Source organism: Oncorhynchus mykiss, chromosome 3 (genome assembly GCF_057628025.1).
Source record: "Oncorhynchus mykiss isolate SJ-2025 chromosome 3, ASM5762802v1, whole genome shotgun sequence".
Taxonomy (NCBI): domain Eukaryota; kingdom Metazoa; phylum Chordata; class Actinopteri; order Salmoniformes; family Salmonidae; genus Oncorhynchus; species Oncorhynchus mykiss.
The window spans coordinates 18,657,917-18,673,010 of NC_143024.1; the positions used below are offsets into that span (position 1 = coordinate 18,657,917).

Sequence of the window (15,094 nt, forward strand, 5' to 3'; positions counted from 1 at the left end):
CAGAGGCCCAGTCTCAGCAGGGAGAACTGACAGTGAATAGGACCAAACATAACAGGAACACAGTAGTGGACCCCAGCCACTTCCCTCTCTCATTCCACCTCCCTTTCTCTCTCATTCCACCTCCCTTTCTATCTATCTGTCTGTGTCAATGTGTCAAGCCACTTCCAACAGGCCAGTTCAGCTGCTAAGCAGTGAAAGGGTACAGTTGAGAGGAGAGGGCCAGGGGAGACAGTCAGGGGAAAGAGGGTGAGCCCATCCTATTGTCCAAACGATGTGGAGCAGAAAATGAGGGCAGAAACGCTGGGAGCGCAACACTCTTCTCCCCCTGGCCCTCTCCAGCTCTCCCTCAGTCTGTCTGCCTCACTTATATCACTGTTCTGCACCTGACCCTCCCTCCATCTCTTTAACCTGTTCATCTCTCGAACCTCTCGCTATCCCTCCATTCTTCCCTCCCCTAACCTCTCTATCGCTCCCTCCCTCTCCATAACCTCGCTATCCCTCCCATCCTAACCTTTCTATCCCTACCGCCATCTCTAAACTCTCTATCCTTCCCTCCCACCTCTCTCTATCCCTCAATCCATCTTCCTAACCTCTCTATCACTCCCTCCATTCATCCATTTCTCTAAACTCTCCAGCCTTCCCTCCATCCACCTAACCTCTCTCTATCCCGCCATCTCTCTCTCTAACCCTCCCCTGGGTTCCAAATCTCTGTTTCTCTCTCTGGAGAGAAGTACATGATGAGGCAGCTGACCGGACCTGCAACAGAGATTGACTGTGGATACTTGTCTGAGGTTAAGACCAACAGGCTTCTGTGCTTCAGTGAAAGCACCTGAAAGAGGATGGCCTTACATGTGTGTGACTGTCTCCTTCTGTGGAGACACAAATAGATTACATATCATGACTGATGTTGGGCCCTGTAAAATCTGGTTTATTTTTTGCCTGATTTCTCCGATTAGTTTTTCTAGGTTTCCATTTTTCGCAGTTTATTCAGGTTCACTCAAAATCACACTTTAATAGAAAAACAAAACATTGTTCAAATATTGTTGAATTCCATTTTAGTGTCTAGATTCTGTGTTCCATCCACAACACAGATTTTATAGGGCCCTACTGATGACTGTCAGTCATGAGTGGCTGAAATACCAAAGACTTTCCACATTAATGCTGCTGTCATTAGAAAATGTAAATAACACACCAACTTGGGTCCCCAAGACAGTCCTTCAGTTAAGACGGTTTCCTTGGTGATTGGCAATTCATCCCTTCTGTCTCTTCATTACATTCTTGACTTAGACCAAACCCTTTTCCACTCCTCTCACACTCAAACAACCAGCCATTTCTTCCTCTCTGAGTCTAATGGCACCCATTGGCATAACAAAGACTTCAGTGTTGCCAAATAGAACACAAACACCAAATAGAAGCACCTAATACACCCCTCCAGTCACCCACATTCCACACTGTGTTGCTCAGTAAACATCCCCCTTACACACCTACCTGCACACTTCAGGGTCTCGCTCTAAGAGCATCCAATTTGTAAACAGTCTCATCACTCTCTCTGTCACTCCCTCTGTCAGTCTCTCTCTCACTCTGTGCCTGTGGCAACAGTAAAACATGTCCCTCAGGCTGAGCTTTCTCCCATCGGTCATCAATACACTGCTGTGTTAAATTCTACATACTAACAGACAAAATAATGCATAGACATCAATGTCAAGTTTAAATTCATAACATCATTTATCAAGCCATCTAACACTTGCGATCTTGCATCAGATATGAGACAACACCCTGGCCAGTGGGTACTTTCTGTAGGCCACATGTCCATGTGTAATCACTGAATGTTGGCTAATAAAATGACAGAGAATGGTAAATAGCTTAGATAACTTACGTTGGGTCTCTTTTGAACAGAGTTCGCTGGCTACATTGAATTCCTCAGTGTATGCGTCATAGTATCATCTAGCGTTAGCGAAACTTGGGAGAAGAGAGGCAGTGAGCAAAGTTGTTGAAGATGAGCTCCGAGAAAGCGTCAAATAACTGACATTGACAGATGGGTACACGTGGTTTAAAATGAGAATACCACTACGGGAGAGATCTAGACGAGGCAATGCAAAGATACACCTGCTCCGTGGCCTTTGAATTCTGAGTGACGTTACCCAGCACCGTTTCGCCACCATTAAAAGTAAACTTAGGGTAAGACACCAACAAGAGAGCAAGTGTTTAAAGACGGAGTGGACAAATGTATTAGCTAGCTATGTGTCTGTATTGCGCAAGCCAACCAGCTAGAGCTAGCAAGCTAACCCCAAGCTACTGTCATAACTAGCTAGTTAATTTAGCTGTCTGGGTTAGCTAGCTTGCTAACTAAACAACATCCAGAAACATACCTGCTATTTGGTCAAAGTAGTACAATTCATCAATTTATTTTCGACTTTCGAGTCATCTTCTGTTGTTTTACTTGGTGTTAATACAGATGTTTAAATCTGACAGAAAATACTTCTGAAAGAGCAGAGCATATCCATAATTCGAGACAGACAGATAAATTCGTTAAATGCAGCTCCAACCTGTTACCTTTGTGACCGATGCCTAGCCCCGCTAGAGGGAATACAGGTATTGGTTGAGCACATAGCAGTAGGCGGTGCTCTAGACAGCGCCCGCTTTGAATATTGGTGAGTCTGTCTGTCAATCTGTGATACATTGACTCAGGAGAGACGTCTTTCAGTGGTCTACATAAATATAAATAAAAAACTTTGTGAATGAAAATGCCTAGTGCTGTGTTTGTCATAATATATGTTTTAACTGCTAAGAAAGAGGTAAGCTATTGCAGAAACAAACGAAACGCATCACAACTTGTGGCATTAATCAGTTTGCGCTCCTCAAATTCCAACCATCCCAAAGGGTAACCGTTCCACTTGATCTACCAGATCCCCTGCAGAGGGCGCCTTTAGCAAACATTATGACCGATTATTGGCAATTAGGATAGAGGCATAGGGGACAGTTTATTCTACTAATTTGAATCAACCACTGAAATGGCCATTCGACTCTTTTCCCTATAGAAAATTCTCAACACAAATTAAATATTTTCTTATTTTGAAAAAATATTTGTTCTCACTCATTGTGGTGCCAAAACCTGTGAATTCAAGCAGTGTTCATAGTTTTGGATTACATTTTTAATTGCAGCCTATTGTGTTGCACACAACAATTTCAAACAATGTAGGTTAATATTGACTATGTTGATTAATAAATATTGACTATGTTGTAATACGGCTGTGATGACAACTTTTTTTTTTAAATCATCAATTGAGAATTGCGTTGCCAAAGCTTCCCTGTCTCCTCCCTGTTATTGAATAATAGCCCACTACAGGCGTTCTTTGACCATTATGTTGTAGGCTAGTCCACCACCACACCCATTTCCCAACTCCACCAAACTCTTTCTCTCACACACGCACTTCTCTCTCCAGCACTCAGCTTTGACAGCCCGCTCCATACACCAGTCGCTCCGGGAATGGGATCATCATTAGTGAGTGCGAAGAAAAACTTCCAGTTCTTCCGATTCTACGCTCTCCAAAGACTACTCTTCAAACTGCGGGGATAGCTTCGAGATAAAGCGATAGCGACTGTCAGAAATATATATTACAGGCGTTACAAGTTGATGAAAGGAGAGGTAACTTTACGCACTGTGGAACGACAAAGAGTATTGGGTCAAGCGACAAATGGGGTGAAGTTTGGAGTTAAAATTATATGAGAACATTTACTACTAAATTTATGGGGTAGAAATCATTATTAATAATGTTTTGAAATAAATTAACATCACAAAGGGGGTAATTCGGATAAGATATCAGGCGCGAGGCGCGTAAACGTAGGCCTATGTGGTCGTGGATGAATGTGCTTGGCAAGTTTTTGTAGGCTAACCAAATATTCTCTGTGACTCGATTGCGAATGATTTATAAACATTAAGACTAAGTAGGCCTAAGTGAGTGTGTTATATTAGGATAAGTTTGGAGCCAAAGCTAGAAACCAAAAAACTGCCACTGATCGTAACCAGCAATGGCAAAGTGGTTTAGTTCCGCCATCAATCTGAAGAACGGGACCGAACGGGTCCGCTCTGCCTCGGAGTCCGGCACTCAACCCCGAACCAGACACGGGTTAACACCGGGGACCAGTCTGAAGGGGAACCGGGTCAAGGAAAGTGCTGGAGGGATAGGCTCTATACTGACCGGAAGAAACCGGAAAAACTCGGCCATCGAACTGGGTCGGAACGGCTTGGGTACTGGCGGGAACTCGTTTAAGGACGGTAAGATCTGGGACAGTCTCATCCCTGGGAAGAGTAGGAAGAATTCCAAGCTCGAGGTGGGGCCATCTGAGGAGCATCGGCCCACCAGGACATCCAGTTTGGCGCATGCGTGCATCAGCAGGATGATCAAGGTGGACAAACAGGACAAGGGTCCCAAACATAGCGGTACAGGTGAACAGGTGGGATCCGAAAACGAGAGGGAGAAGGTGGACATCAAAACAACGATGGTGAGTGGCGCAGATTTGATACTGACATCTTTGTCAACAAAGTCTTAGATTGAACAACATGAAAAAGTCATTTAGTAGTAACAATATATGCTATAATTAGCCCTACAGTGTTATTAGGCTTACTGTATTCACATTTTATCCTGTTTTATTGTCATATGTGTATGGAAGCATTTGGAAGCTCGTTCCCGCCACCCAAGTTATAAGTCATAATTGCGTAATAGAATGTGGTGTATGGCCAATATACCATGGTGAACTGTAGTATGGTCTGATATACTACGGCTTTCAGCCAATCAGCATTAAGGACTAGAACCAACAGGTTTATAAAAGGAAATAATGCACACCCGAGAATGCCCTACAAGCCAATCAGAAACAGGTATTCGACAACGCCATAGTATAACTCATGTTTGACTATGTTTGAGCTGCTTTTGAAAGCAAAAGTCGAATTCAAAACATTATTGGCATTGTTGAGTTAGATTTTCATAATGGCTATGATGGGAATGATATACATTTAGTAAACTTTCTAGCTACTTAATTTCTAGCAGTAAATGTGTTAAATTATAGCCATGGTATGAAAGGGATAATCAACTCGGGGCTCTATACGTTCTCTGGAAATTAATGTTACTCCGTCGTGGAACACTAGTGCATCGTGGAACACACTTTCCACGTTGTTCATTATTTTCCATACAACGCATGTTGATTATCCCTTACATAAGTCATAATTATGAGATAGTAAATCAGAATAATGAGATACTAGGTCATAATTATGAGATAATAAGTCTGGATAATGGACATTGAATAGTCCTGCAGGTAACGACCCCTTTTAAAAGGGAAATCTGTGATTCAAACAATAACAAAGTGTACTCCCCGCCACTTAATTGGTAAACAGCTGAGGAATGGGGCAGAAGACATGTAACCACTCTTAAATACATAGACGCAAGGACTCTCACACACAGATGTAGGATCTTCATTTGATCCTGTATGCTACAGCAGGAATAGAATCCTGCAGAAACAGGAAATGTGAATTATTATGTGGATTATTTCATGGCCATTTTTTGTAGGGGTTGATACATTTTTCATTATGGCAAATCAAGTCTGATATTTTAAAGTAGAAATTACAAACTTTAGAAGCCTTTTTAATCCTCAAATAGACTACAAGTTTGCCATTCCTGCTGTGCAGGAAAATTCAAAGCAACAAAATTGACCAAATTAAGATCCTACATCTGTATGGATGCAAGAACTGACTATCCGTGTTGTGAACCTATACATTGTTTGTTTACAATTACGTTGTTTACAAACAATGGAGTAACACAAGTTTATATTTTTGGTTCTGATGGGGTAAGACCATTGCTCATGAGGAATTTCTAAGTTACATTCTTCAAGAATCAATGGCTATATATTAGTAATTCATTAATTGAATTAAACAGGCACCAACTCACAACAACAAAACTCTTCAGTCCATTCATTTGGAACAATATCACCACAAACTCTCTCTCTCTGTCACGTCCTGACCATAGAGAGCCCTTATTTTCTATGGTAGAGTAGGTCAGGGCGTGACTGGCGGTTTAGTCTAGTTTATTATTTCTATGTGGGGTTCTAGTTTAGTTTTTCTATGTTGGTGATTTTGTTCCCAATTAGAGGCAGCTGGTAATCGTTGTCTTTAATTGGGGATCATATTTAAGTAGCATTTTTTCTACCTGTGTTTGGTGGGATATTGTTTATGGGTAGTACTCCAGCACTCCATTGTCATCACGTTTCGTTCTTGCTTTATTGTTTTGTGCGTTTCACTAAATAAAGATGTGGAACCCAGATCACGCTGCATGTTGGTCCGACCGAGTATGCTTCCAACAATCGTGACACTCTCTCTCTCACACACACACACACAATCTGTGATTCACGTAATACAGATCGCCTAAACATATCTCATAATAATGACTTACTATCTCATAATTATAACTTAGTATCTCCTAATAATGACTTACTATCTCAGAATTCTGACTTAGTATTGCAATATTATTACTTACTATCTCATGATTATGACATACTGTCTCATAATAACGACTTAATATCTCATAATTATGACTTACTATCTCATAGTCAGATTTTTTTTTAAATTGGGTGGCGGGAACGAGCTTCCATACATATATGCGTGCACTGATATAAAGAAAGAACTGTAGCTCGGAGAGTTGTGATCAGTCTTTCTCTCCCACCTCAGCCTTTGTCTCTACTTCTCCCTCCCCCTCCTGTCTCTCTTTCCTCACCACACAATGCACTGTGCTTTTATAACCCGCTGCATTCATGCCACAGCGCTCGGGACCAGCCGTACAAAAAACACACAATGAGACCTAACCTCTTTCCCCAGTCTGTCTTCCTGTGTCCCTTCCCCTCCTGTTCCCTAACTGCTGTCACACACATACACACAGACAGACACACACCCACGCACGTACGCACACACACACACACCCACCCACGTACGCGCACGCACACACACACACACACACACACACACACACACACACACACACACACACACACACACATACACACATACACACACACACACACACACACACACACATACACACACACACACACACACACACACACACACACACACACACACACACACACACACACACACACACACACACACACACACATACATACATACATACATACATACATACATACATACATACATACATACACACACACACATACAGACACACCCACCCACGCACGCACGCACACACACACACACGATACCTCTTTCTCCTCCTATATTTCTTCACCCAGTGAAGGCTATGTTTGAGGCATCACCTAACACTGTGGTGACTGTAGCTCTCCCACAAGCAGCTCAGATCACTGTGGCGCCTCTTTGATGAAGATCATACAGGCAGTCAGACAGACACGTAAACACTCAACACACAGAGCCATGGGAGGGAAGACACACACAGAGCACAGAGCAGGGGAGATTCCCCAAGAAACATTCCCAGTTCGTCAAGGGGACGTCTCCATACCAACTAGACTGTTACAGGTTAATTACATAGGTTATTGCAGTTACTCTGGCAGAAGGCCTACAGTATAGTACTATGAAGGGTAGGTAGAGCATTTAACAACTTCTCTCCCGCTGTGTAGCTGATTATTCTGGAGGACTATGCTGACCCGTTTGACGCAGAGAAAACGAGGGAGCAGAGGGAGGCGGAGAGGGAGGGAGAGAACGATGGATACATGGAGCCCTATGACGCCCAGGTTATCATCACAGGTCAGTAAGGTCAGGGGTCAGATCTTGTCCTGGAGAGCTACAGGGAGTCCAGGCTTTTGTTCCAGCACAGCGCTGATACACACTGGCTCAGATAATCAACTAATCACCGAGACCTTGATTAGTGGAATCAGGGCTGGAGTTAGTGCTGAGCTGGAACAAAAGCCTGCACCCCCTGCAGCTCTCCAGAATCAAGGTTGTAGACTGCTGCTGTAAAAAGTTTTTTAAAGGCTCGGACTAGAACGAGACCCTCTGCTCTCTCTCCCCTGACTTCCTCCCTACTGGCGGTTGCTATGGGAATGGTGTTGTGCTGCGACAGTGGGTGCAGCTTCCTCTTGGATTTCCTGTCTCTTGCCTCTGTTTCCTTTACCCCATTCTTTGGAAAGGAAGTTACCTCCAGTTTCTTCCCCCCACCCCTTCCATTTTACTTTACTTTTGTGTGAAAAGAACCAAAAGACCCCCACCTCCCATCCCCCTCCTCCTGGTCTCACCCAATCACTTCCCAGAATTCAGGAAGAGGTCTGTTCTGTCATCCATTCAGGCTCTGTGTTGACCTTTCTTCCCGTAGCTCCATTGTTTAGTCACACAATAGCCCAGACACACAGGCTACCTGACGGCCTCCACAGACATGTCTGACCACATCACAAGCTACTAAGCTACGTGTTATACTCTTAGAAATAGGGGTTCCAAAAGGTTTCTTCGGCTGTCCCCATAGGCTGTCCCCATTGGTTCCAGGTAGAACCCTTCTTGATCCAGGCAGTACTATTTTGGGTTCCATGTAGAAAGAACCCTCTGTGTAAAAGGTTCTACCTGGAACCAAAACGGGTTCTTCAAAGGGTTTTCCTATGGGGACACCCGAATAACCCTTTTAGGTTCTAGATGGCATAGTTTTTTCTGACAGTCAACAACTGAACAATGGATCACAATCATGTCACATTAGCAGTAACGTTGGAATGGCAGAGTTGAGGGTTTGATATCCACATGGGTCAAACAGGCCTACCAAATAATGACCATGTTATTGTTCTTATGACATTGTAGGTATTCGTAGGCGGGGCTCCAAGGACCTGCTGAAGGTGTGTGTGCTGCTTCCCAAGGGAGATGGAGAAGGGGGCAAGCCCGCACCCCCCCACATCTACGACACTCCCTACGAGGGGCTGCTGGAGACAGATGGGGAGGCAGGAGGGGTGTGGATCCCTGTGACACGGCCGGAGTCAGACCCTCGCCCCCCTGGAGAGTATGAACTACCCTGGGAGTGGAGGAAGGAGGACATCGTCAGAGCACTGACAGGTAGATATATGTTTTCCAGAGGGAGGGAGGTAAAAGGAGGGAGGTAGAGGGACGGAAGGAGAGGGAACATATTGCATACAACTTTGATACACAAACATACACCTCTCTCTATCTCTCTCTCTCTCTCTCTCTCTCTCTCTCTCTCTCTCTCTCTCTCTCCAGCCCAGTTTAAGAAGGGAATGAGCAGTTTGCCCCCTAAAGAGGAACCTCCTCCACCCATCAGACAGCAGACTCTCAGTCATCAGCAGACCCTCAGACAGAAGACCTGGAACAAGAAAGTCCTCGTCCCCTCTCCCTCCTCCCCTACTCCTCCCATTCTCAAGCTCTCTCCTCCCTCACCTCTCTCTCATTCCTCTCCCCCCTCTCCCACCTCTCACTCTTCTCTCACTCCCAAACTTGCCCCATCCTCTTCTCCTCCCTCTACCACCTCCACACCCAATGTAGAGACAGCCAAAGTGGACCCCACCCTGCCCCTGGAGAAACAGAGGTACGGGAAGAGGAGAGGGAGAAGGGAGAGGCTGGATGGGGGGGATTGAGATACACTATATATACAGCAGTATGTGGACTTAAATTAGTGGATTCGGCTATTTCAGCCACACCTGTTGCTGTCAGCTATATACATTTGAGTACAAAGCCATGCAATCTCGGTTTGTGGACTCTGGAGCAGTGTATTAATGAATCATGCTTCACCATCTGTCAGTCCAACGGACAAATCTTGGTTTGGTGGATGCCAGGAGAACGCTACCTGCCCGAATGCATAGTGCCAACTATAACTTTTGGTGTTGGAGGAATAATGTTCTGGGACTGTTTTTCATGGTTCCGGCTGGGCCCCTTAGTTCCAGTGAAGGGAAATCTTAACACTAAAGCATACAATGATATTCTAGACGATTCTGTGCTTCCAACTTTGTGGCAACAGTTTGGGGAAGGCCCTTTCCTGTTTCAGCATGACAATGCACCTGTGCACAAAGTGAAGTCCATACATAAACGGTTTGCCGAGATCCGTGTGGAAGAACTTGACTGGCCTGCACAGAGCACTGACCACAACACCATCTAACACCTTTGGGATGAATTAGAACGGCAACTGCATGCCAGGCCTAATTGCCCAACATCAGTGCCCGACTTCACTAATGCCCTTGTGGCTGAATGGAAGCAAGTCCCCGCAGCAATGTCCCAACATCTAGTGGAAAGACTTCCCAGAAGAGTAGAGGCTGTTATAGCAGTAAAGGGGGGATCAACTCCATATTAATGCCCATTATTTTGGAATGAGATGTTTAACGAGCAGGTGTACACATACTTCTGGTCGTGTAGTGTAGCATGATGCTGCCACCACCATGCTTGGAAATATGAAAAGTGGTACTCAATGATGTCTTGTGTTGGATTTGCCCCAAACATAACACTTTGTATACAGGACATAAAGTTAATTTCTTTGCCAAATTTCAGGTAGTTTTACTTTAGTGCCTTGTTGCAAACAGGATGCATGTTTTGGAATATTTTTGTTCTGTACAGGCTTCCTTCTTTTCACTCTGCATCCTCAGTTTTCTCTCATCACAGCCAATAAGCAATGTAACTGTTTTAAAGTCACCATTGGCCTCATGGGGAAATCCCTGAGGGTTTTCCTTCCTTTCCGGCAACTGAGTCAGGAAGTACACCTGAATCTTTGTAATGGCTGGGTGTATTGATACACCATTCAAAGTGTAATTAATAACTTCACCATGCTCAAAGGAATATTCAATGTCTGCTTTGTTTATTTTTACCCATCTACCACTAGGTGCCCTTCTTTGCGAGGCATTGGAAAACCTCCCTGGGCTTTGTGGTTGAATCTGTGTTTGAAACTCACTGCTCTATCGAGGGACCTTACAGATAATTGTATGTGTGGGGTACAGAGATGAGTTAGTCTTTAAAAAAACACTATTATTGCACACAGAGTGAGTCCGTGCAACTTATTATGTGACTTGTTAAGCAGATTTTACTCCTGAATTTATTTAGGCTTGCCATTAAAAAAAAGTTGAATACTTATTGACTCAAGACATTTCAGCTTTTCATTTTTTATTAATTTATTATGGGGTATCGTGTGTATGTCAGTGACACAAAATATCAATTTAATACATTTTAAATTCAGGCTGTAACACAACGAAATGTGTAAAAAGTCAAAGGGTGTGAATACTTTCTGAAGGCCCTGTATGCTGTATATCGTCATAGCATATCGCTCTAGCCTGTACTTACTTCTCAGCCTGAAGGGTGTGAATACTTTCTGAAGGCCCTGTATGCTGTATATCGTCATAGCATATCGCTCTAGCCTGTACTTACTCCTCAGCCTGAAGGGTGTGAGTACTTTCTGAAGGCCCTGTATGCTGTATATCGTCATAGCATATCGCTCTAGCCTGTACTTACTCCTCAGCCTGAAGGGTGTGAATACTTTCTGAAGGCCCTGTATGCTGTATATCGTCATAGCATATCGCTCTAGCCTGTACTTACTCCTCAGCCTGAAGGGTGTGAATACTTTCTGAAGGCCCTGTATGCTGTATATCGTCATAGCATATTGCTCTAGCCTGTACTTACTCCTCAGCCTGAAGGGTGTGAATACTTTCTGAAGGCCCTGTATGCTGTATATCGTCATAGCATATCGCTCTAGCCTGTACTTACTCCTCAGCCTGAAGGGTGTGAGTACTTTCTGAAGGCCCTGTATGCTGTATATCGTCATAGCATATCGCTCTAGCCTGTACTTACTCCTCAGCCTGAAGGGTGTGAATACTTTCTGAAGGCCCTGTATGCTGTATATCGTCATAGCATATCGCTCTAGCCTGTACTTACTCCTCAGCCTGAAGGGTGTGAATACTTTCTGAAGGCCCTGTATGCTGTATATCGTCATAGCATATCGCTCTAGCCTGTACTTACTCCTCAGCCTGAAGGGTGTGAATACTTTCTGAAGGCCCTGTATGCTGTATATCGTCATAGCATATCGCTCTAGCCTGTACTTACTCCTCAGCCTGAAGGGTGTGAATACTTTCTGAAGGCCCTGTATGCTGTATATCGTCATAGCATATCGCTCTAGCCTGTACTTACTCCTCAGCCTGAAGGGTGTGAATACTTTCTGAAGGCCCTGTATGCTGTATATCGTCATAGCATATCGCTCTAGCCTGTACTTACTCCTCAGCCTGAAGGGTGTGAATACTTTCTGAAGGCCCTGTATGCTGTATATCGTCATAGCATATCGCTCTAGCCTGTACTTACTCCTCAGCCTGAAGGGTGTGAATACTTTCTGAAGGCCCTGTATGCTGTATATCGTCATAGCATATCGCTCTAGCCTGTACTTACTCCTCAGCCTGAAGGGTGTGAATACTTTCTGAAGGCCCTGTATGCTGTATATCGTCATAGCATATCGCTCTAGCCTGTACTTACTCCTCAGCCTGAAGGGTGTGAATACTTTCTGAAGGCCCTGTATGCTGTATATCGTCATAGCATATCGCTCTAGCCTGTACTTACTCCTCAGCCTGAAGGGTGTGAATACTTTCTGAAGGCCCTGTATGCTGTATATCGTCATAGCATATCGCTCTAGCCTGTACTTACTCCTCAGCCTGAAGGGTGTGAATACTTTCTGAAGGCCCTGTATGCTGTATATCGTCATAGCATATCGCTCTAGCCTGTACTTACTCCTCAGCCTGAAGTGTCCATACTTGCGCCAGCGAATACTTTACTTTTTGGTGGTCACTGACTGGTAAGATTCTTCAGGACAGCGGTCATGTGTGCTAGCAAGGCAAAGGTCCTGGGTTCGAGCCTCGGTGTGAAGGAAGTGGTATTCGCTAAGCAAGCGTTCTCTATCTCTCCCTCCTACCCTCCTCTAACTTCCCAACCCTCCCTATATTCCTCCCCTAACCTTCAATATGACGTTCATCCCCATCCATTCTACTGCTCTGAAGCTCTAAACATTGTATGTATGTTTATTTCTCCCTCTCTTTCACCTCATTCCTCTCTTCTCCCCTCTCCCCCTCCTCTAGCTGGTACCATGGCAGTGTGAGTCGCCAGCAGGCAGAGGCTCAGCTCCAGCGCTGCAGGGATGCCAGCTTCCTGGTTAGAGACAGCGAATCAGGGACCAGCAAATACTCCATCGCGCTCAAGTTAGTGTGTTTCTGTGTGTTACACTTCTCACTCTTCAGTGAGCACTCATCATTAACCGCTATACACACCACAGACATGGAGGGTGAGCAGCATGTGTTGGAATAACTAAGCCCCTAACCCTTTGCTAAGTACAGACATCCAGACTAGCCTCTAGTTATGTAGCTATAGCTCCGCATCTTCCCCTGTTACTGAAGTAATATGGTCTCTCTCTCTCTCTCTCTCTCTCTCTCTCTCTCTCTCTCTCTCTCTCTCTCTCTCTCTCTCAGGACCAGTCAGTGTTGTGTCCATATCATCGTGGCCCAGACTAAAGGCAGTAAGGGTCTGGGTTATACTCTGGATCAGAGTAGCTGTGTGTTCAACAGTATACCAGAGGTGGTGCATCACTACTGTACACACAGACTGCCCTTCACTGGAGCTGAACACATGACCCTGCAACACCCTGTCCCCAGGCCACACTGAACACACACTGAACACACACACCACTGCAAAGGAGTAGCAGGTCTCACCCAAACAGCCTGAGAGGTACAGTATCATCTTGAGTTTCTCCAATGCACAGCCTAGTGGTCAAACCTTCACACTGCATAGCACAGAGAACGTTTCAGGAGGGAATAATGTTCTGTACTATGTATGATGTCATGTTTCATATGGGCCCCAGAAAGACTGGCTGATGCTTTTGCAGCGGCTAATGGGGAGCCTGATAAATACCAAATGCCAAATGTTCAGCTAGTTAGCCTAAGTACCTGTATGTGTCGTGTGCTCTGGGTAATATTAGGCCTCATTGATTTGATAGCTGTCTGTATTATCATCAGACACACACAGTATGTTACAGTATGTTAGACAGAAGTATGATCTGGTTTTGATGTGAATGTATTTGCACATGTGATGGTTTCTGCAATGACCCAGGCTTGTTACTGTAATATCCCAGGCTTGTTGCTGTAATAGCCAAGGAGCCGAAGCTTGGAATTGTAATATCCCAGGCTTGTTAATGTAATAACCCAGTCTTGTTACTGTAATAACCCGGGCTTGTTACTGTAATAACCCAGGCGTGTTACTGTAATAACCCAGGATCTTTACTGTAATAACCCAGGCATGTTACTGTAATAACCCAGGGTGTTACTCTAATAACCCAGACTTGTTGTACAATGCATAAAATACTGTAATGTTGACTGGAATAAAGTGACTGTGCATATAGTTTCTTCTGTTTTTTAGATAAAGGCAATTTAATAATTATGACACAGACACACACACAAACACACACACATGCGCACACGTGCACACACACACATGCACACACACATGCACACACACACATACACAGACACACACACGTACACACGCACACACATACACAGACACACACACACGCAAGCACACAGACGTGCGCGCACATACAGATCAGAACAGAAACACATATGACTTGGGTGATGATTGCCCTGTGATGAGAGTGAGAAGCTAACTACAGGATGTGTGAGATGAGCTCCTTTTTAACCGCAGAGCCATTGACCTGGGTAGTAAATCAATTAGAGTTAGACACTACACAGGAACATACACAGAGAGAGAGAGAGACACACACTTACAAATGTACAGGCACACCTCACGTTTACACCATGCACACATAAGTTGAGTACACACTAAACCACTCTCATTCACATGGTAGGCTTTTTAAAAAGCCACAAACAACAATCTCTTTTTGAAAATAATAAGCTTGTTCACACATGTGGCTACCAGACGAGCTAAAGGACTTCTATGTGTGCTTTGAGGCAAGCAATACTGAAGCATGCATGAGAGCACCAGCTGTTCCGTACAACAGTGTGATCACGATCTCCTTAGCCGAAGTGAGAAAGACCTTTAACAGGTCCACATTCGCAGGGCCAGAAGGATTACCAGGACATGCTCACAGCTCAGAGTTCAACACCATAGTGCCCTCAA

General features: G+C 44.5%; 2 protein-coding genes across 2 annotated transcripts in view; one reads left to right on the forward strand and one right to left on the reverse strand.

Moving 5' to 3' along the window:
- LOC110520792 (cingulin) overlaps positions 1–2,569 on the reverse strand; it is a 28,647-nt gene extending 26,078 nt beyond the window's left edge. Inside the window, exon 1 of the mRNA XM_036967443.2 lies at positions 2,370–2,569. The gene's annotated coding sequence lies outside the window, so the exon portion shown is untranslated. The remainder of the gene's footprint in view (positions 1–2,369) is intronic.
- Positions 2,570–3,355: 786 nt separating this feature from the next.
- On the forward strand, positions 3,356–14,356 carry LOC118945274 (SH2 domain-containing adapter protein E). The gene is made up of 6 exons (XM_036967452.2): positions 3,356–4,503; positions 7,639–7,765; positions 8,801–9,049; positions 9,212–9,536; positions 13,045–13,164; positions 13,432–14,356. Exons 1-6 carry the CDS (start codon positions 4,030–4,032, stop codon positions 13,622–13,624), a joined length of 1,488 nt encoding a protein of 495 aa, XP_036823347.2. The 5' UTR covers positions 3,356–4,029; the 3' UTR covers positions 13,625–14,356.
- Positions 14,357–15,094: the final 738 nt, after the last annotated feature.